The 22,317-nt window shown below is 39.2% G+C and overlaps 2 protein-coding genes across 2 annotated transcripts; both read right to left on the bottom strand.

The window, feature by feature from the left end:
* Positions 1-1,234: 1,234 nt before the first annotated feature.
* Positions 1,235-2,182, bottom strand: LOC102274909 (olfactory receptor 5B12-like). The gene has a single exon (XM_070383135.1). It carries the CDS (start codon positions 2,177-2,179, stop codon positions 1,235-1,237), a length of 945 nt encoding a protein of 314 aa, XP_070239236.1. The 5' UTR covers positions 2,180-2,182.
* An 18,971-nt stretch (positions 2,183-21,153) lies between these two features.
* On the bottom strand, positions 21,154-22,107 carry LOC102274623 (olfactory receptor 5B12-like). Its single transcript, XM_070383134.1, has one exon. It carries the CDS (start codon positions 22,105-22,107, stop codon positions 21,154-21,156), a length of 954 nt encoding a protein of 317 aa, XP_070239235.1.
* Between the last annotated feature and the right edge of the window lie 210 nt (positions 22,108-22,317).

Here is a 22,317-nt window from a genome sequence, read left to right as displayed (position 1 = left end):
TGTTGTCATAACACAGAATGATTTGTTGTGTTGTGACATCCAAAAATTGAGACATAGGCTAGATTATTCACAGAGATTGACAAGGACTAGGCCAACTTCTACTCTGAGCTTAAATGCCAGTCTCTAAGTTGGCAGCCTGACTGTAAACAGGAAGGAATGGAAATAAAATGTGTCCTAGGCTGATGACAGAGTCATCTTTTTTTTAAATCAAATGTTATTTTTATTTCCATAAATTAAAATATGCATATATTATTATTTCTCTTATCTTATACTCTGGTCTAATTTTTAAATTAAAATTTTCATGAAAGTGAAAGTGTTAGCCCCTCAGTCACATCTGACTCTTTGCGACTCCATAGACTGTACCTAACCAGCCTCCTCTGTGCATGGGATCCTCCAGCAAGAATACTGGAATGGGTAGCCATTTCCATCTACAGGGGTTTTTCCTGACCCAGGGATTGAACCCAGGTCTCTTGCATTGCAGCCAGATTCTTTTCCTTCTGAGCCACCAAGTGAAGTTGCTCAGTCGTGTCCAACTCTTTGCAACCCCATGGAATGCAGCCTACCAGGCTCCTCCGTCCATGGGATTTTCCAGGCAAGAGTACTGGAGTGGGTGGCCATTGCCTTCTCCAATGAGCCACCAAGAAAGCCCCCAAATTGTCATATGAAGATGTAGATTCTGGATAATGAGCTGACAAATAGGAAAATTGAGCAAATTAAAGATGACCGTATAATTATGCTTATTATCATTGAAACAGGAAAAAAAAAGAAAACAAAACATTAAGCAATAAAACTATAGCCAGGATATTTGGCACCAAGTTTATTTAAGAATGCATTATCAGACACCAAAATCATTGTTTTATTAAATTATTTAATATATATTACAAATATATTCTAATAGCCTAATCTCATTTATACTGAACTCATTTTTTGTCCATTCATGAATGTGTGATTTACATGAGGTTTCCATAAATGATGTTTCTTTGGGCATTTACTTAATATACATTGAATGAAATGAGAGTGGGGCTGATAATGTGAAATAATGAAATGCAATTAAAGAGAAATTTTATATAAGATGTCTGAGTTCAAGGTTGATACTACCTAAACTATTTTTCTTTTCATCATACACTTAATAAAGGATTTGAGAAAGTACATCAATAATTTATAAACCTGTTGGTCTAGCAAGTCACTATTTTCCCTAGCTTGATTGGTACGTATGAAATGTGTTTCTAGTTAATTAAATTTTGAATCTTAGAGAAGACTTTGCCTTCCCCACAGCCTTTTTTAGTGCCCTCTTGACCTCTTTGTTCCTCAGACTATGGATCAGAGGGTTCAGCATGGGGATGACTATGGCGTAGAACACAGACGCCATTTTGTCTGTGCTCATGGAATGGCAGGAGCCGGGCTCAAAGTACATGAAAGAAGCTGTCCCGTAAAAGATGGAGACAGCAGTGAGGTGGGAAGCACAGGTGGAAAAGGCCTTTTGATGTCCTTCAGATGAGCACATCCTCAGAATGGTGACAAAGATAAACAGATAGGAGACCAGGATGACCAGGTTAGAAGAGAGGACAGTGAAGCCAACCAAAAGAAATAAAACCATCTCACTTCTGTTGCTTTCTGAGCATGAGAGAGCCAGGAGAGGAGTAGCATCACAGAAAAAGTGATCAATCACATTGGATCTGCAGAAAGACAGACTGAATATGTTCCAAGTGTGAACAGAGGCCTCCAGAAAACTAAGAACATAGGACCCTGTGACCATCCAGGAACACACTCTTGGTGTCATGATGTTGGTGTAATGGAGTGGTTGACACACCGCTGCATGACGGTCATAGGCCATTGAAGCCAAAAGAAAACTTTCCATAATGAGAAAGACAGCAAAGAAGAAAAGCTGAGCAGCACAAGCATGGTAGGAAATGACCTTGTCTCCCGTGAGGAATCCTGCCATCACTTTGGGAGTGACGGCTGTGGAGTAAGCAAAGTCCACCAGAGCGAGGTTGCTAAGGAAGAAGTACATGAGAGTGTGGAGACGAGAGTCCAGCAGGATCAGCGTGATCACCCCCAGGTTCCCAACCAGAGTGAGGAGGTAGATGAGTGTGAACACTAGAAAGAGTGGGATCTGCAGTTGTGGGTCATCAGTTATCCCGACAAGAATGAACTCAGTCACGACTGTACTGTTCTTCATGGGGGTTATTTGTGCAGTATGTGAATGGCCTATAGCAATGAGAAAAGAGGAGCTTGTTAGCAACGGAGTTAGAATTATCATTATGTCCAATATATACCTTGTATCAGAATTTTTTGAATTTCACATGGGTGTAACAACAAACTGTAATTTCTAAACATTGGTTAAAAATAGATTGTTCTAGCTTAAATGATTTTGGAGGTAATACAACCCTATCTTCTATCTTAATAAATTATCAAAATTAAAGTTCAGAGACAAAAGGCAACTTATGGAAAATCACAGGATTTGTTATTAAATTAGATACGTTAGCATCACAATTCAGATTTTTATACACTGACAGACTATTTACTCAATAAAATAGGATCCTGTAAATTACTTCATTTCATTTCAATTACTGCTATTGTATCGAGCAGTGTTATATTCTACTAAAACATAGTTTAGTATATCATTTTCTAGTCTTTAGTAGTCTCAAAGGATAATGGGATACAAAGAATATGTAACTTCCACAGATTGGGATACTGTAGTGAATCCTGTACAAGAAATAAAGACATCTAGAGAATAAAAGTTAAAAGTGTGTGTTCAGAATAGAGACATCTGGATGCACATTTCTGCTCTATCCTGTACTAGATGACAGACGTTGGGTATTACTCGATATCATTTGTCCATCAGTTGTTCCTTGAACTCATTATCAAACTGGAGAGATAATACAAACTGGCATTGCAGGCTTTTAAGTATTATGGATAGGTTACCATCTATGCACTGATTTGAGAAGAAGATTAGAGGAATTCCAGGTAACTAGAAAATCGAATGTCCTGTATCCCGATGCATTCTATTTGTTTCTGCCCCAAATTTCTTCCACTATCATATTCCACTCACGCCTTCCTCCAACTTTTCATACAATATTTATTGTCTACTCACATAGAGGACATTATAGCTATTCCAAGTAAGAATTCATTTTTTTTCCCTGAATGACACTGCATATTAACTAGTGTATCTTAGCCTCAGTTTATCCACCTATAAAATGGATGTAATGACATTGCCTGGCACTTAACAGAATACAATCAATGAAGATATTCTTACTGTTAGAAGGTAGTGACAGAATCTCTGGGGACTCAAAATGTAGGTGAGGATAAGGACAACTTGCATGTGAGATTGAGGTCTAGTACACTATGATTTCACCCATTTCATTTTTCTTTGCATTAATCTCATTAATCTATGTAACAGATGGTGATGGCTTGGAGTAGGCTGGTAGTGAAAGAGGCAATCAGAAAGTATTCAGTTCTAGATATATTCCAGAATAGAACTGGCTGGATTTCACAATGTGTTGAATGTAATACTTTAGAGAAATGGGAAACAATGATGACTCCATTTTTTGTATACCAACAGAGGGAGTGGTGTAGAAGAAACAGATGTTTTAGAAAGAATAGAAAGATGATTTCAGATTAGATGTGGTGAGTTTGAGATTCCTTTTAGCTAAAAAAGGTTGAATAAAAAATTGGACCAGTTGCATCAGATTTTATTAATTTGAACTACATTCAGTTCAGTTCAGTCACTCAGTCATGTCTGACTCTTTGTGACCCCATGGACTGCAGCACACCAGACCTCCCTGTCCATCACCAACTCCTGGAGTTTACTCAAACTCATGTGCATTGAGTCGGTGATACCATCCAACCATCTCATCCTCTGTCATCCCCTTCTCCTCCTGCCTTCAATCTTTCCCAACATCAGGGTCTTTTCCAATGAGTCAGTTTTTCACATCAGGTGGCCAAAGATTTAGAGCTTCAGCATCAGTCCATCCAAAAAACTATATTGGCAATTTGCTAATGGTTTAAATTTGACATATCATATTAAATTAACAAAACTAGAAAAGACCATTAAAACCTAAATGAAGGAGCCTGGAGGAAAAAATAAGAGTATGATAATGTTGTAAAGTCAAGATCATGGAACAGTACAGCACTAACAAGAGAGGGGAGAGAGAATGTCACCAATGAGGTGGTCGCTAGGGAAGCTCTGTCCCAGGACACAGATTTCAGCTGGACAGTAGGTTAAGGGAATTTCCAGAGGAGAGTTTCTGGCTATGCTGATGACTGGCTGTCAATCCCACTTAGTACAATCCAAATTTGTTCTTCAGAGAATAACATGAGTTTCAAAACATCCATGAAGTCTTCAAAAACTCCTACTCTCTAGACAGTACCTTTCTGTTATAACCTATGGAACACCATCGACCACTTTGTTACTTGTAATAAATTGTTTCATCTTAATTTGGATTCATCTCCCATATACATCATCAATACTAAATAAGCAGATGTACAAACTTCAATAATGAATTAAATGATAGTCAGAAACTACTGAGTACTTTCTATTTTCAAGGCACCTGAAATATACGTGTGTATTATACCTACATTGATTTATCACCCAACTCTGTGATGTATTATCTATCCCCATTTCACAAATGGGGAAGTGAAGCTTGCTCACAAAGAGTTACACAATGAAGTCCATAAATCTAGCAAGTAGCAGCATTGATACTTGAAGTCATGTCATTTTGAATCAAAGCCCAAGTTCTTGATCACCAAGAAATATTCTCCTAGTATTTTATATATAGTCAATCTACCCCAGCTGGGGCATGAAATATGTTATTCATAATATTGACCTGTTCATGAATAACTAATTTGTTGTGTGCATTATTCACAAGTAATGTGGAGAAATTAAAATTGTTGGTTTTGGAATCAAATACACAATTAGCTACTAGAATTTAGCTAATATACTATCTTTCTGATTACAAGTCAAGTAACAAGAAATATACCCACATGTGTTTACAATAAAATTCCTCTCCTCCCTCTATCAAGAAAGAAAAGGAAAGGAAAGATTACTTTTAAAAAAATTATTTTTATTTATTCATTTTAACTAGAAGCTAATTACTTTACAATATTGTATTGGTTTTGGCATACATCAACATGAATCCACCACGGGTGTACTTGTGATCCCCATCCTGAACCCCCCTCCCACCTCCCTCCCTATACCATCCCTCTGGGTGATCCAAGTGCACCAGCCCCGAGCATCCTGTATCATGCATCATACCTGGACTGGCGATTCATTTCATATATGATATTATGCATGTTTCAATGCCATTCTCCCAAATCATCCCTGCCCCCACAGAGTCCAAAAGACTGTTCTGTACATCTGTGTCTCTTTTGCTAATCAGCCATTAAAAAAATACATTTGAGTCAGTTGTAATGAGGTGGGTGAAACTGGAGCCGATTATACAGAGTGAAGTAAGCCAGAAAGAAAAACACCAATACAGTATACTAACACATATATATGGAATTTAGAAAGATGGTAGCGATAACCCTGTATGCGAGATTACTTCTATATTTAAAAGTTATATGAATTATCAATAACACCTATTAGTAAGCCACATAAAGTGCTGGAATTTGTTCAGTAATTCATCCAACATTCATTCTCTCTCCAACCTAAGTCCTTACAGCGTATCAGGTTGTGTGCTTTTCTAAGATCTGCTGCTAAGTCGCTTCAGTCATGTCTGACTCTGTGCAACTCCATGGACTACAGCCCACCAGGCTCCGCCATCCCTGGGAGTCTCCAGGCAAGAACACTGGAGTGGGTTGCCGCTTCCTTCTCCATTCTAAGGTCTAGAATGATGTAAAAAACATATTCCCTGATCAGAAAGTATAGAAGTACAAGAGTAATATATAAAATGATGATTATTTGGGATATTCCTATTCTTTATTCCCAAGCAGAGAGCATTATTTTTATCTCTCAGTCCAGTGGGGTGGTACCATGGTCTCATTTACACTATAAATCACCAGCCAATATATCTAATAATTAATCTGAGTGTCTAATGCTAGCAAACTTCAGAATAATAACAACAGTTCAGATTACTTCATTCTCTTATATTCTTTGATCTGATATGATTTTTTATGCCTCTCATTTTAGTGCATTTTTATAGTTGATGACTAGCCTGGGTCCCCCTCATTTTATTTCTTTCTATTCTTTCTCTTTTTCATTAAAGACAAATGTACTCTCCAAATTATAATAAATTTTCAAATTCAGATCTAATTTGATGCTCTCAAAGATCTTGGGATTAGCCACTGTTAACTAATATTACCATACTTCAAGAGAGGAAGCTAAATTGAGAAAGGTTTAACAACTTGTCCAAGGTCTATAAGCTCACGTATAGCAAAGCAGGGACTCGAGACCCTCTTGGTCTTTTTATTTTTTTACAACATAAATACAGATCCTTCTTAAGAATTTCCATGGTATTTGTAACACAGTCTGTCATTAAAAATCACAAACACATAATAATATCCAATATGCTGCAAAAACATTCAGTATTTAGTTATGAATAAATCAGGAGGGAAATGGGTGGCTTGATATATTTTCCTGCTTACCTCTGTCTCAGAAAACATATACAGACTGTAGATTTGATTGGAGGCTTACCCGGCTCCCCGAACAATGAATAAGCAAGTTCATTGATTTCACAATTGAGTCTAAAATCAGAAATTCAATTCATAAAAGATGAGAAACATTCAACTGAGATGTTCTTCTTAGTCTTTGATCAAAAGGGAAAAGTTCTTCACAGCCAAGAGAGGATGAGAAAAAAAAGCAATGCCACAGAAGTAGCTAACATGACAGTATGGTAGGAGTTGCTGATCTGTCCCTTCAGATAAGTCACCTAATTGCTTTAAGTCACTATATGTTCATCTATAAAATGGAGAGATTAGAAAGGCAGCCCCAAACAACACCCTCACTGAAAGACTACTGCTGGCATGAGAACAGAAGAGAATCCCTGTAGTGTCCTGAAAATGGTGATCATCACAATCAAAGTCATGAGTATTTGCAGGTATTTGCCCTGGTCATTACTGCAGGCTCCCAGTTTGGAGAGATCCCACTCTGGGTAAAGGCCAAAGAAGGTAATAGACACCATTGACAATTAGTGGAATGAATGAATGAATGTTCAAGGAACTCCGGCACTTGGTCTATTACATATAAAGTCAAATGGGGTTATTGGGAACTGAAAGAGAGTGTTATACACCCATGGAGCTCTCAGGGGACAAAGCTCCCATGAGAGCAACAATAGGTCCTTATCTCAGACTACTGGACAAAAAGTGATGAATCTGTGCATAGGAATCCAGTTCTGACTGCTGAGGGAGACCATGAGTGTATTAACATGACTTGTATTAATTCTCTTTGATGATGCTAAAATCAAGTTATATCCTTACCTCTAGGGTTGCATATTGGTATAAACATGGAGTAACAGGGACAGAAGTCTGTTATTAAGCCAAATGGATTTCAGATAGAATTGCATGCCTTACTTCATCTCAAACATTTGCACCATTGATAAGAATTATTCATTCATTCATGAGAAATGCTGGACTGGAAGAAACACAAGCTGGGATCAAGATTGCCAGGAGAAATATCAATAACCTCAGATATGCAGATGACACCACCCTTATGGCAGAAAGTGAAGAGGAACTAAAAAGCCTCTTGATGAAAGTGAAAGTGAAGAGTGAAAAAGTTGGCTTAAAGCTCAACATTCAGAAAACGAAGATCATGGCATCCAGTCCCACCACTTCATGGGAAATAGATGGGGAAACAGTGGAAACAGTGTCAGACTTTATTTTCCTGGGCTCCAAAATCACTGCAGATGGTGACTGCAGCCATGAAATTAAAAGACGCTTACTCCTTGGAAGGAAAGTTATGACCAACCTAGATAGCATATTCAAAAGCAGAGGCGTTACTTTGCCAACAAAGGTTCGTCTGGTCAAGGCTATGGTTTTTCCTGTGGTCATGTCTGGATGTGAGAGTTGGACTGTGAAGAAGGCTGAGCGCCGAAGAACTGATGTTTTTGAACTGTGGTGTTGGAGAAGACTCTTGAGAGTCCCTTGGACTGCAAGGAGATCCAACCAGTCCATTCTGAAGGAGATCAGCCCTGGGATTTCTTTGGGTGGAATGATGCTAAAGCTGAAACTCCAGTACTTTGGCCACCTCATGCGAAGAGTTGGCTCTTTGGAAAGGACTCTGATGCTGGGAAGGATTGGGGGCAAGAGGAGAAGGGGACGACAGAGGATGAGATGGCTGGATGGCATCACTGACTCGATGGACGTGAGTCTCAGTGAGCTCTGGGAGTTGGTGATGGACAGGGAGGCCTGGCGTGCTGTGATTCATGGAGTCGCAAAGAGTCGGACACTACTGAGCGACTGATCTGATTCATTCATTCATTCAATTGTGTATTGGTCCCAGATGAGTTTAGGCATAGTCCTGACCATGCATGTAAATATCCATGCAAAACAACCATGTTCATAGTCTCACATTCTCAGGTTTATAGGAGAAGACAAACATCAAGGAAACTCACAAATAAGGATACACAATTATGGTTAGAACAAGGTGCCCACATGAGAATGAATAATGAAAATCTACTTTTGAAAACCTTCATTTATTTGACTGTGTCAGATCTTAGTTGGCCGGCGGGATCTTCGTTGCATGAAGCAGGGTGTTTTGTTGTGTCAAGCAGGCTCAGCTGCTCCTCTGCATGTGGGCTCTTACTTCCCGACCAGGGATTGAATCTGTTGCCTGCATTGCTAGGTAATTGCGAGGTGGATTTTAAACCACTGACTAATACAGGGAACCTTTGTGGTTCAGCTGGTAAAGAATCCACCTGTAATGCAGGAGAGCTGAGTTCAATCCCTGGGCTGGGAAGATCCCCTGGAAAAGGGAAAGGCTACCCACTCCAGTATTCTGGCCTGGAGAAGTCCATGGACTGTATAGTTCATGCGGTTGCAAAGAGTCAGACACGACTGAGAGACTTTCACTTCACTATAGAAAAGCCCCATAAAAACATACTTTCAATGACAGGCAGAAGGTTTTCTCAGAGAATCAACACCTCAGCCAATGCATGAAGGATGGATAGAGGTAACATAGTGAGTGTGAGTGAGAGTCGCTCAGTCGTGGCCAACTCTGCGACCTCATGGATTGTAACTCGCCAGGCTCCACTGTCCCTGCAGTTCTCCAGGCAAGAATTCTGGAGTGGGTTGCCATTTCCCTCTCCATTGCATAGGAAGGATTGCCAAACAAAGTGAAAAGCTATGGTGTCTTCAGGTTGTCAAAGAAGTTGGCAGAATCTAAAGAACCCACAATGTCTACTGAACAGTTAGCAAGACTTGTCCCTTGAAAGTTTGTTTTCTATGTCCTTTTCAGAACAAAAATTCATAAACAAATGCAAACAAACAAAAATGCCCATCCCAAAGACCAAAATCATCAGGAGGAATGATTGGTGTGGACCATAAGACCAGCGTGGACAACTGGCAAGAATAACTGAAATCCTGTCCTGCATAAAGCAAAAACCATTGGGACTGATGATTAGGTTCAGACTGGAGTACATTTTATTCCCACCAATTTGGAAATATGCATCATTGTGTGCCAAGCCATAATGTATTTCTCAAGGAGAATCTATCACACCTAAAATCTATTTCTTACAGCCTATCAGTTTTAAAAGCCCCAGTGCACTAATTCCTAGTATTTTCCTTGTGATAATTTTTCTTGTTGCAGGGAAAAATCAGCTCTGATTCTGTTTCTTTGACTTGCTTTTAGTTGTTTCAGTTGCTAGAATCATACATAAAGGCCCGCCTCACAGAATCCTGCTCCTGTGCCCGACTGTTGATCTAAAGAGCCTTTGTTCAGACCCGTGTCCATCTGGAGATGTCAGGAAGGAAGAAATTAACACATCCTCTGCCTGAGGCTTGCCACACTTGGATATATTTGCAAGATTAATGGACTTTTTACTTTGTTTGATCCATAAAAGAACCTGGCATGCAGACCCCATAAAATGGATATTTTGAGACATTAGTCTGTATCTTCTCAGTCACCCAACTGCCTCTGATTCATTGGCCTGTAATTCATTCTCCAGTTCATTGGCCTGTCATGCATCTAGCAAAGCAAGCTTAGACTCGGTAACAGTTTGAGTAATGTCTGCACTACGGAGGCATGCCTGAATGGAATGCTCATACACCAGAGGACTGAGACCATCTTAGACGACCAGTGTCTGTTGTTTACTGTTCTCATCCTGGAAGAAACAGCTGCTACTCTTATTACTAGAAATGCATTAGAATCTTCTAAGTCCATGGTTGGGCAACAGCTATATAGTGTGAGAGAGATGAGCATATAAAGTGCAGGCAGACATATAAATACCAGATTCCCCATTTTGTACTAGGAAACTCTAAACATGTGTAGCATAGGCATGATACTACTGCTCACATCATTGTATCATAATACACTTGGAAGGCAACTTTTATATATAATCTCATTATAGTGCCTGAAGTGATAATCACTCAAAAATATTATTATTGCTTATTGTTATTCTTTTATTAAATCTCCCTTAACAACACACAACATATTAAATCCTTTTTTCCCCCAGAAAGCCTAGAAGCTTATGCTTTAAAATTTAATATAAAACATGCATACAAATTATTATGCTACAAATAAAAAGTGATGACTATGGTCAGAAAATTACAAGTCAGTTGCTATTAGCATTTAGAATGACTGTAATGTTGTCTTCATTAATAGTATATTTTGTGTGTGTATATATATATATATATATATATATATATATATATAATGTATATAAAATATGAGCTCCCTTTTGGCTTAGCTGGTAAAGAATTTGCCTGCAATGCAGGAGACCTGGATTCAGTCCCAGGGTTGGGAACATCCCCTGGAGAAGGGATAGGCTACTCACTCCAGTATTCTTGGGCTTCCCTTATGGCTCAGATGGTAAAGAATCTGCCTGCAATGCAGGAGACCTGTGTTCCATCCTTGGGTTGGGAAGATCCCTGGAGAAGGGAACAGGTACCCACTCCAGTATCCTGGCCTGGAGAATTCCATGGACTATATAGTCCATGGGGTCTCAGAGCTGGACAAGACTGAGTGACTTCCACTTTCATATATATAATGTAGATTGTATGTTATTTGCATGAAATATATATGACTGCTGAGCATATATTATATGCCTGGCTCAATCTAATACAATACTCACAAAAACTCCCAGAGAGATATCATTACTATCATCTTTTAAAAATAAGAAAAAGAAACACATTTGAGAAGTTAAATAACTTGCCAAAAACAGACAGCAGGTACATGTGAGAAATCAGGCTACAGAAATCCTAAGTATGACGTTTAAACTTTACGTTATTCTGCTAAGAAAGGTGTTCATACATAGTACAGAACAACCGGTATATGGTAGAAGTGGATCACAATAAGACTTCTTGTCTCAAAAATTGACCCATGGGAATCTATTTCTTCAACATGGTAATATTTTTTCAAATATTTGTAGTATGTTGTGTAACACTTTCATGGGTATTTACTTATCTGTGATTCTAAAGTTAAGTTTAGATTTGACAAATCCAATGTTTTCCCAACTTTATTTAATTCTGGACCTACTTTTAAAGGAACTCCTATAAACTTTATATAGCAGAAGTTTGAGAATATATATAGCAATATCATTCAAAATACTCCCGTGTTCCTCAGATTCACCATCATATTTTCAATGAAAGTCCAAAAGTAAATATGAAAAGCGGACAGAGAAGAAAACTAACGTTATTTCATAAGAGCTACAGCAAGACTGACTGCAGATTTTTTTAAGCAACCGATTCAAGGTTGAGTGGAATGATCCAATTGCCTATAGGTCTATCCTGACAGAAATATTAAAGGAGGTTCTTCTAGGGAAAAAGGTTCCCAAATGATTTGCGGATATTGAAGAATCCTTGCATCCTTGGGATAAAGCCCACTTGGTCATGGTGCACGATCCTTTTAATGTGTTGTTGGATTCCGATTGCTAGAATTTTGTTAAGGATTTTTGCATCTATGTTCATCAGTGATATTGGCCTGTAGTTTTCTTTTTCTGTGGCATCTTTGTCAGGTTTTGGTATTAGGGTGATGGTGGCCTCATAGAATGAGTTTGGAAGTTTACCTTCTTCTGCAATTTTCTGGAAGAGTTTGAGTAGGATAGGTGTCAGCTCTTCTCTAAATTTTTGGTAGAATTCAGCTGTGAAGCCGTCTGGACCTGGGCTTTCATTTGCTGGAAGATTTTTGATTACAGTTTCAATTTCCGTGCTTGTGATGGGTCTGTTAAGATTTTCTATTTCTTCCTGGTCCAGTTTTGGAAAGTTGTACTTTTCTAAGAATTTGTCCATTTCTTCCACGTTGTCCATTTTATTGGCATATAATTGTTGATAGTAGTCTCTTATGATCCTTTGTATTTCTGTGTTGTCTGTTGTGATCTCTCCATTTTCATTTCTAATTTTATTGATTTGATTTTTCTCCCTTTGTTTCTTGATGAGTCTGGCTAATGGTTTGTCAATTTTATTTATCCTTTCAAAGAACCAGCTTTTGGCTTTGTTGATTTTTGCTATGGTCTCTTTTGTTTATTTTGCATTTATTTCTGCCCTAATTTTTAAGATTTCTTTCCTTCTACTAACCCTGGGGTTCTTCATTTCTTCCTTTTCTAGTTGCTTTAGGTGTAGAGTTAGGTTATTTATTTGACTTGTTTCTTGAGGTATTCCTGTATTGCTATGAATGTTCCCCTTAGCATTGCTTTTACAGTGTCCCACAGAATTTGGGTTATTGTGTTTTCATTTTCATTCATTTCTATGTATATTTGGATTTCTTTTTGATTTCTTCTGTGATTTGTTGGTTATTTAGCAGCGTGTTGTTCAGCCTCCATATGTTGGAATTTTTAATAGTTTTTCTCTTGTAATTGAGATCTAATCTTACTGCATTGTGGTCAGAAGGAAAAGCTAATATGGTGATAACACAAATAAATATATCAAGTGCTTTAAATACTGTTGAAAAAATCTTCTAAAGTTTTAATTGTATGTAAAGTTAAAATATTTGACAATAAAAACATAGGGGTGAGAATCAGTAAGAATAAAAATGTTAAAAAGTTTTTTCATAATGAAGAAAATTTAAAATATTAAGGTACAACTTAATAAGTGAAGGTTGAAATAATAGAGGACAAAAAAGGAAGATTAGCTACTTAGTCTGAGATAACTTTAGTCAAAAGGAAAGGAAAAAGTGAAATAAAAAATTGCTGTGTTGAATAGAAAACAAGAGGGAGATTTCAACCCACTGTATCAGTTATTAATTTAAGTGTCAAAGTACAACAATTTCCTTTTTAAACTGAAATATATTGAAATGAATATCTATATTTAGGTATCAAACATGTGATAATATAAAACACTTGTTGTTTTCTAACTGTTAAAAAGATGACTAGATGGCCTAAATATACAAAGCAATGGTCAATATTTTCTAAAGCTACTCCAAGATGCAAATCCCAATTCCTTTTCTACTAATTTTTTTCTACTCAAGTCACAGCACTCTACTGCTGCTGCTAAGTCGCTTCAGTCGTATCTGGCTCTGTGCGACCCCATAGATGGCAGCCCACCAGGTTCCTCCGGCCCTGGGATTCTCCAGGCAAGAACACTGGAGTGGGTTGCCATGTCCTTCTCCAACGCATGAAAGTGAAAAGTGAAAGTGAAGTCGCTCAGTCATGTCTGACTCTTAGCGACCCCATGGACTGCAGCCCACCAGGCTCCTCCATCCATGGGATTTTCCAGGCAAGAGTACTGGAGTGGGTGCCATTGCCTTCTCCTTCACAGCACTATAATCCCCAACCAAATTACAAGATGAGGTTAGATGAAAACTTAATAGGAAAAGCAGGTTAGGGTTTCCCCTTTGTATGTTCTTAAATTACCTCTTTTAAATAGAGGGAAATTGACATATTCTATCAGTTTCAGATGTACAACATAATGACTTGATACTTGTATGCATTGCAATATGACCATCACAGTAAGTCTAGGTAGCATCCATTCCAATACATAGTTATTACAATTTTCTCCCCTGTGATGAGGAATTTTAAGATCTTCTCACTTAATAACTTTCAAATATGCAATAAAGGCATACTATAGTCAATATGCTGTACACTGTAGCTCCCATGATTTATTTACTTTATAACTACAAGTTTGTACCTTTTGAATTATCTTATCTCGTTAATTTGAATATACCTGTTGGACCATAAGTGGATTCCTTGGCCCTACACGTTAAGCCTCAAAAGCCCTCACTTCTAGATTTCTCGTTTCAGATGGGAACAAAAGTGAAATCTTACGCTACCCTTGGCTTCACTTTCTGTATTTTTTAAATGGAATTAGTGATTCCCACCCCTGATGTTTCAGAGAGTGGTTTTGTGATGAAGTAAGATGGAGGATATGAAATGCTTAGTAAATCACTCAGTCTACATAAAAGGTTCCTCTTGTTGTCAGAGAGTGCTATCCAAGTCATTCTGACTAACGTATTGCAGCAATGTCACTGTGAAGGAAAAGGCCTCCAGCACTGAGACCCCCTTGTAATAAAATAAAATCAAGTGAACAAGGTGCCCAGAGCACCAGGTTATTCTCACTCTAGTGAGTTTCAATAAAGTCAGGTTGGGACTTAAGGGGCTTCCCTAATAGCTCAGAAAGTAAAACATCTGCCTGCAATGCAGGAGACCTGGATTCAATCCCTGTTGTTGGGAAGATCCCTGGAGAAGGAAATGGAAACCCACTCCAGTATTCTTGCCTGGAGAGAATACTGGACACAGGATTCTGGTGGTCTACAGTCCACGGCGTTTTGAAGAGTTGAACACTGAACGAGTAACACACACACAGGGGCTTTAGGGTCTGATGACAAATGTCTTGATGGGGGTTAGTCTGACATGAAGATTTCAGGAACAAATTCTCCTGTGATCCATCCACAGGCCCATGCCTCATGTACCAAATATTTTAATGAAAATCTTACCTGTGGGGACCAAGTACTTAGGAAACTAGCTAAGCAAAGTCAAGGGTGTATGAGTTGGTATTTCTTCTACAGTATACCCATCTGTTTTCAAAAATAAAAAGATACTATTAACTTGGAAGCAGCTGATGTGGACATCAGAGCAGGAAGGAAAACACAGGCTGGGGCATCGAACTGCAAAACCTCAGACATTACTTCCATAAATGCTATGGGATATTTTTTCTTTCCCTTTGGAAGTAAATAGCTTTCTGTGTCTATTGTGTCCCTTGAATTTGGAAATCTTAGCCCAGTTGGAGTAAAATCTAGCAAATGGCAAGTATTCCAGCTTTATTCTAACCCAATACTAATCTTGCTTCCCTTTTATGCATATTTTATACCTTTGGATGAAACTATATTTCTCAGATTTCTTACAGTCATATAAGGGTCGAGTGGTTTTCCAAGTAATTCATTTCTAAGTGGTAAAGCGAGACCACGCCTTCTCATTCTTACACTTAGTAATACTGACATCTTCCACAAGTGACTCTACAGGTTTCTGTAAGTGAAACGAGAGAGTGTGATAAAAATGCATGTCAGATAACAACCGTACACTCCTATCACATCTGCAAGGACATTTCTTCATGTGTAGGAAGAAAACTTTTGTAGCAAGTGAAACAAACAGGTTAGGAACTGTGCCCCTGGAAAGGGCCACAGAAGAGGGGATTACAGGGCAAACATCCTCCCTGGGGAGTAAGTGGTTGGAGCTGCATGTTAGGTGCCCCAGTCTGGGGGTCCAACACCAGGAAGATGATCCCCTCAGATGGCTAGAAAAACTGGACTAATAGGAGGCCTGTAAGACAGCATGTTAATAATTTAACTTGGAAGGCCTTCAGATTTTTGCTGTTGAGTATTATGTTGGTGTCAGTTTGTCATAAAATGGCCTTTACATTTGAGATATGTTCCCTTTATACCCACTTTAATGATATTTTTATATCTTGAATGGACAGTGAATTTTGTCAAATGCTTTTTCTTGACATTGCTATACTACCCAACTAAATCTATGTATAATGCAATTACTTTCAAAATACCCATGACATTTGCATCCATGAGATTATCATGAGACTTTTATCTTTCATTTTGTTAATGTGCTCTACCACATTGATTGATTTCTGGATGGTGAACAATTAATGTGAAATAATTGAAATAAATCTTACCTGATCATGGTGTTAAATCTTCAGATTGCTCAAAAGATGTCTTCATAATTGTTATCATAACACGGAATGACTTGTAGTCTTCTAACATCTGAAAATTGAGACATAGGCTAGGCTATTCACAGAGACTGACAAGGACCAATCAGGTCAACTTCTACTTTGAGCTTAAATGCCAGTCTCTAAGTAGGCAGCCTGACTGTATGCGTGAAGGAAGGGAAATAAAATGTGTCCTAGACTGAATACCTGATGACAGAGTTGTCTTATTTTAAAATGAAATGTTATTTTTATTTCAATAAACTAAAATATGCCTTTATTATTATTTCTCTTGTCTTATGGACTGTGGACTGTGGACTGTGTTAGTCGCTCAGTCATGTCTGACTCTTTGCGACCCCACGGACTGTAGCCCGCCAAGCTTCTCTGTCCATGGAATTCTCAGGAAGAGTACTGGAGTGGATTGCCTTTCCCTTCTCCAGAGGAGTTTCCCAATGCAGGGGTCAAACCCTGGCCTCCTGCCTCGCAGGCAGGCATATTCTTTACCCTTTGAGCTACAGTGAAGTCTATTTTTTCTTACACTCTAAGACAAATTTTTAGGTCTAATTTTTCTTGGTCTAATTTTTAATTAAAATTGTCATGACAGTGAAAGTGTTAGTCACTCAGTAGTGTCCAACTCTTTGTGACTCAGTACACTGTACTTCAACAGTCTCCTCTGTTCATGGGATTCTTCAGGAAAGAATATTGGAGTGGGTAGCCATTTCCTTCTCCAGCAGATCTTCCTGACCTAGGTATTGAACCCAGGTGTCCTAAGCTACAGGCAGATTCTTTCCATCTGAGCCACAAGAGAAGCCCTCCTTGTCAGAAGAAGATGTAAATTCTGGACAGTGAGTCAATGAATATGAAATTGAGCTAATAAAGATGACCATATAATGATATTTTTTTAATCAATGAAACAGGAAAAAAATGAAAACAAAACATTAAGCAATAAAACTATAGCCAGGATATTTGGTTCTAAGCTTATATTTCAGAATGTTTTATCACACACCAAAATCACCAATTTATTAAATTCAGTTCAGTTCAGTTCAGTTCAGTTGCTCAGCCATGTCCGACTCTTTGAGACCCCATGAATTGCAGCATGCCAGGCCTCCCTGTCCATCACCAATTCCCTCCTTCAGAATGGACTGGTTGGATCTCCTTGCAGTCCAAGGGACTCTCAAGAGTCTTCTCCAACACCACAGTTCAAAAGCATCAATTCTTCAGCCCTCAGCTTTCTTCACAGTCCAACTCTCACATCCAGACATTACCACAGGAAAAACCATAGCCTTGACTAGACGGACCTTTGTTGGCAAAGTAATGTCTCTGCTTTTCAATATGCAGATAGCATATGACCAGACGGACCTTTGTTGGCAAAGTAATGTCTCTGCTTTTCAATATGCCAATAGCATATGACCTAGATAAGGTTGGTCATAACTTTTCTTCCAAGGAGTAAGCGTCTTTTAATTTCATGGCTGCAGGCACCATCTGCAGTGATTTTGGAGCCCAGAAAAATAAAGTCGGACACTGTTTCCACTGTTTCTCCATCTATTTCCCATGAAGTGATGGGACCAGATGACATGATCTTCGTTTTCTGAATGTTGAGCTTTAAGCCAACATTTTTACTCTCCTCTTTCACTTTCATCAAGAGGCTTTTGAGTTCCTCTTCACTTTCTGCCATAAGGGTGGTGTCATCTGCATATCTGAGGTGATTGATATTTCTCCCGGCAATCTTGATTCCAGCTTGTGCTTCTTCCAGTTCAGCATTTCTCATGATGTACTCTGCATATTAGTTAAATAAGCAGGGTGACAATATACAGCCTTGACGTACTCCTTTTCCTATTTGGAACCAGTCTGTTGTTTCATGCCCAGTCCTACCTGTTGCTTCCTGACCTGCATATAGGTTTCTCAAGAGGCAGGTCAGGTGGTCTGGTGTGCCCATCTCTTTCAGAATTTTCCACAGTTTATTGTGATTCACACAGTCAACGGCCTTGGCATAGTCAATGAAGCAGAAATAGATGTTTTTCTGGAACTCTCTTGATTTTTTGATGATCCAGAGGATGTTGGCAATTTGATATCTGGTTCCTCTGCCTTTTCTAAAACCAGCTTGAACATCTGGAAGTTCATGGTTCACGTATTACTGAGGCCTGGCTTGGAGAATTTTGAGCGTTACTTTATTAGTATGTGAGATGAGTGCCATTGTGCAGTAGTTTGAGTATTCCTTGGCATTGCCTTTCTTTGGGATTGGAATGAAAACTGACCTTTTCCAGTCCTGTGACCACTGCTGAGTTTTCCACATTTGCTGGCATATTGAGTGCAGCACTTTCACAGCATCATCTTTCAGGATTTTAAATAGTTCAACTGGAATTCCATCACCTCCACTAGCTTTGTTCATAGTGATGCTTTCTGAGGCCCACCTGACTTCACATTCCAGGATGTCTGGCTCTAGGTCAGTGATCACACCATCGTGATTATCTGGGTCGTGAAGATCTTTTTTGTACAACTCTTCTGTGTATTCTTGCCACCTCTTCTTAATATCCTCTGCTTCTGTTAGGTCCATACCATTTCTGTCATTTATCGAGCCCATCTTTGCATGAAATGTTCCCTTGGTATCTCTAATTTTCCTGAAGACATCTCTAGTATTTCTCTTTCTGTTCTTTTCCTCTATTTCTTTGCATAGATCACTGAGGATGCTTTCTTATCTCTTCTTGCTATTCTTTGAAACTCTGCATTCAGATGCTTATATGTTTCCTTTTATCCTTTGCTTTTTGCTTCTCTTCTTTTCACAGCTATTTGTAAGGCCTTCCCAGACAATCATTTAGCTTTTTTGCTAAATTTCTTTTCAATGGGGATGGTCTTGATCCCTGTCTCCTGTACAATGTCACGAACCTCAGTCCATAGTTTGTCAGGCACTCTATCTATGAGATCTAGTCCCTTAAATCTATTTCTCACTTCCACTGTATAATCATAAGGGATATGATTTAGGTCATACCTGAATGGTCTAGTGGTTTTCTCTACTTTCTTCAATTTAAGTCTGAATTTGGCAATAAGGAGTTCATGATCTGAGACACAGTCAGCTCTTAGTCTTGTTTTTGCTGACTGTATAGAGCTTCTCCATCTTTGGCTGCAAAGAATATAATCAATCTGATTTTGGTGTTGACCATCTGGTGATGTCCGTGTATAGAGTCTTCTCTTGTGTTGTTGGAAGAGGGTGTTTGTTATGACCAGTGCATTTTCTTGGCAAAACTCCATTAGTCTTTGCCCTGCTTCATTCCGTATTCCAAGGCCAAATTTGCCTGTTACTCCAGGTGTTTCTTGACTTCCTACTTTTGCATTCCAGTCCCCTATAATAAAAGGACATCTTTTTTGGGTGTTAGTTCTAAAAGGTCTTGTAGGTCTTCATAGAACAGTTCAACTTCAGCTTCTTCAGCGTTACTGATTGGGGCATAGACTTGGATTACTGTGATATTGAATGGTTTGCCTTGGAAATGAAAAGAAATCATTCTGTCATTTTTGAGATTGCATCCAAGTACTGCATTTTGGACTCTTTTGTTGACCATGATGGCTACTCCATTTCTTCTAAGGGATTCCTGCCCTCAGTAGTAGATATAATGGTCATCTGAGTTAAATTTGCCCATTGCAGTCCATTTTAGTTCACTCATTCCTAGAATGCCGACGTTCACTCTTGCCATCTCCTGTTTAACTACTTCCAATTTGCCTTGATTCATGGACCTAGCATTCCAGGTTCCTATGCAATATTGCTCTTTACGGCATCGGACTTTGCTTCTATCACCAGTCACATCCACAACTGGGTATTGTTTTTGCTTTGGCTCTGGAGTTATTTCTCCACTGATCTCCAGTAGCATATTGGGCACCTACTGACCAGGGGAGTTCCTCTTTCAGTATCCTATCATTTTGTCTATTCATACTGTTCATGGGGTTCTCAAGGCAAGAATACTGAAGTGGTTTGGCATTCCCTTCTCCAGTGGACCACATTCTGTCAGACCTCTCCACCATGGCCCCATGGGCATAGCTTAGTTTCATTGAGTTAGACAAGGCCGTGGGCCTAGTGTGATTAGATTGACTAGTTTTCTGTGAGTATGGTTTCAGTGTGTCTGCCCTCTTGCAACACCTACCATCTTACTTGGGTTTCTGTTACCTTGGACGTGGGGTATCTCTTCAGGGCTGCTCCAGCAAAACGCAGCCACTGCTCCTTACCTTGGATGAGGGTTATCTCCTCACTGCAACCCCTCCTGACCTTGAATGTGGAGTAGCTCCTCTAGGTCCTCCTGTGCCCATGCAGCCACCGCATCTTGGAGTGGGGTTGTTCCTCCCGGCTGCCGCACCTGATCTCAGACATGGGATAACTCCTCTTGGCTGCTCCTGTGCCATCGCAGCCTGGCACTCTCGGCCTCTGCCCCTGACCTCGGACGTGGGGTAGCTCCTCTTGGCCGCACTTGTGCGCCGTCATAGCCACTCATGCTTGTGCATTATAAATATATAATAATAGCTTAATTTCATTTATACTAAACTCATTTTTTGCCCATTCATGAATGTGTAACTTACATGATTACATAAATGATGTTTTTGGGGGCATTTACTCAATATACATTGAATGAAATGAGAGTGGGCTGATCATGTGAAATAATGAAATGCAATTAAGGAGAAATTTTATATAAGATAACTGAGTTCAAGGTTGATACTTACTAAATATTTTCCCTGAGATATCATATATATAAGCCATTTGCATCATACACTGGATTACATACAATGGATTTGAGGAAGTACATCAAATGTACATGAAATCATACATACAATGGGTTTGAGGAAGTACATCAAAAATTTACAAAATTATTGGTCTACCAAGTCAATACTTGCCCTAGCTTGATTGAACTATAACAAACCATCTTATTTGTTTCTATATAATTAAAATATGTATCTTAGAGAAGACTTTGCTTTCCCCACAGCCTTTTTTAGTGCCCTCTTGATCTCTTTGTTCCGCAGACTATAGATCAGCGGATTCAGCATGGGGATGACTATGGCATAGAACACAGACGCCACTTTGTCTGTGCTCGTGGAATGGCGGGAGCCGGGCTGTAGGTACATGAAGGCGCCTGTCCCATAGAAGATGGAGACGGAAGTGAGGTGGTACGCACAGGTGGAAAAGGCCTTCTGATGTCCTTCAGATGAGTGCACCCTCAGAATGGTGACAAAGATAAACAGATAGGAGACCAGGATGACCAGGTTAGAAAAGAGGACATTGAAGCCAACCAAAAGAAATAAAACCATCTCACTTCTGTTGCTTTCTGAGCATGAGAGAGCCAGGAGAGGAGTAGCATCACAGAAAAAGTGATCAATCACATTGGATCTGCAGAAAGACAGACTGAATATGTTCCAAGTGTGCACAGAGACTTCTAGGAAACCAAAGACATAAGACTCTATGACAATCCAGGCACACACCCTTGGTGTCATGATGTTGGTGTAATGGAGTGGTTTACACACGGCTGCATGACGGTCATAGGCCATTAAGGCCAAGAGAAAAGTTTCCACAGAGAGAAAGCCACCAAAGAAGAAAAGCTGAGCAACACAAGCATTGTAGGAAATGACCTTGTCTCCCGTGAGGAATCCAGCCATCACTTTGGGAGTGACGGCTGTGGAGTAACCAAAGTCCACCAGAGCGAGGTTGCTAAGGAAGAAGTACATGGGAGTGTGGAGACGAGAGTTCAGCAGGATCAGCATGATCACGCCCAGGTTCCCAACCAGAGTGAGGAGGTAGATGAGCGTGAACACTAGAAAGAATGGGATCTGCAGTTGTGGGTCATCAGTTATCCCGACAAGAATGAACTCAGTCACAACTGTACTGTTCTCCTTGGGGATCATTTGTGCAGTATGTGAATGGCCTATAGCAATGAGAAAAGAGGAGCTTATTAGCAGCATAGTTAGAGCTATCATTATGTCCAATAAATACTTTGTATATGAATACTTTGAATTTCACATGAGTGTAACAACAAACTGCAATTTTCAAATATTGGTGAAAAATAGAATGTTCTAGCTTAAAGGATTTTGGAGATAATACAATCCTATCTTCTA

The sequence above is a fragment of the Bos mutus genome, chromosome 15, assembly GCF_027580195.1.
Source record: "Bos mutus isolate GX-2022 chromosome 15, NWIPB_WYAK_1.1, whole genome shotgun sequence".
Taxonomy (NCBI): domain Eukaryota; kingdom Metazoa; phylum Chordata; class Mammalia; order Artiodactyla; family Bovidae; genus Bos; species Bos mutus.
This window is presented reverse-complemented; position numbering and strand designations above follow the sequence as displayed.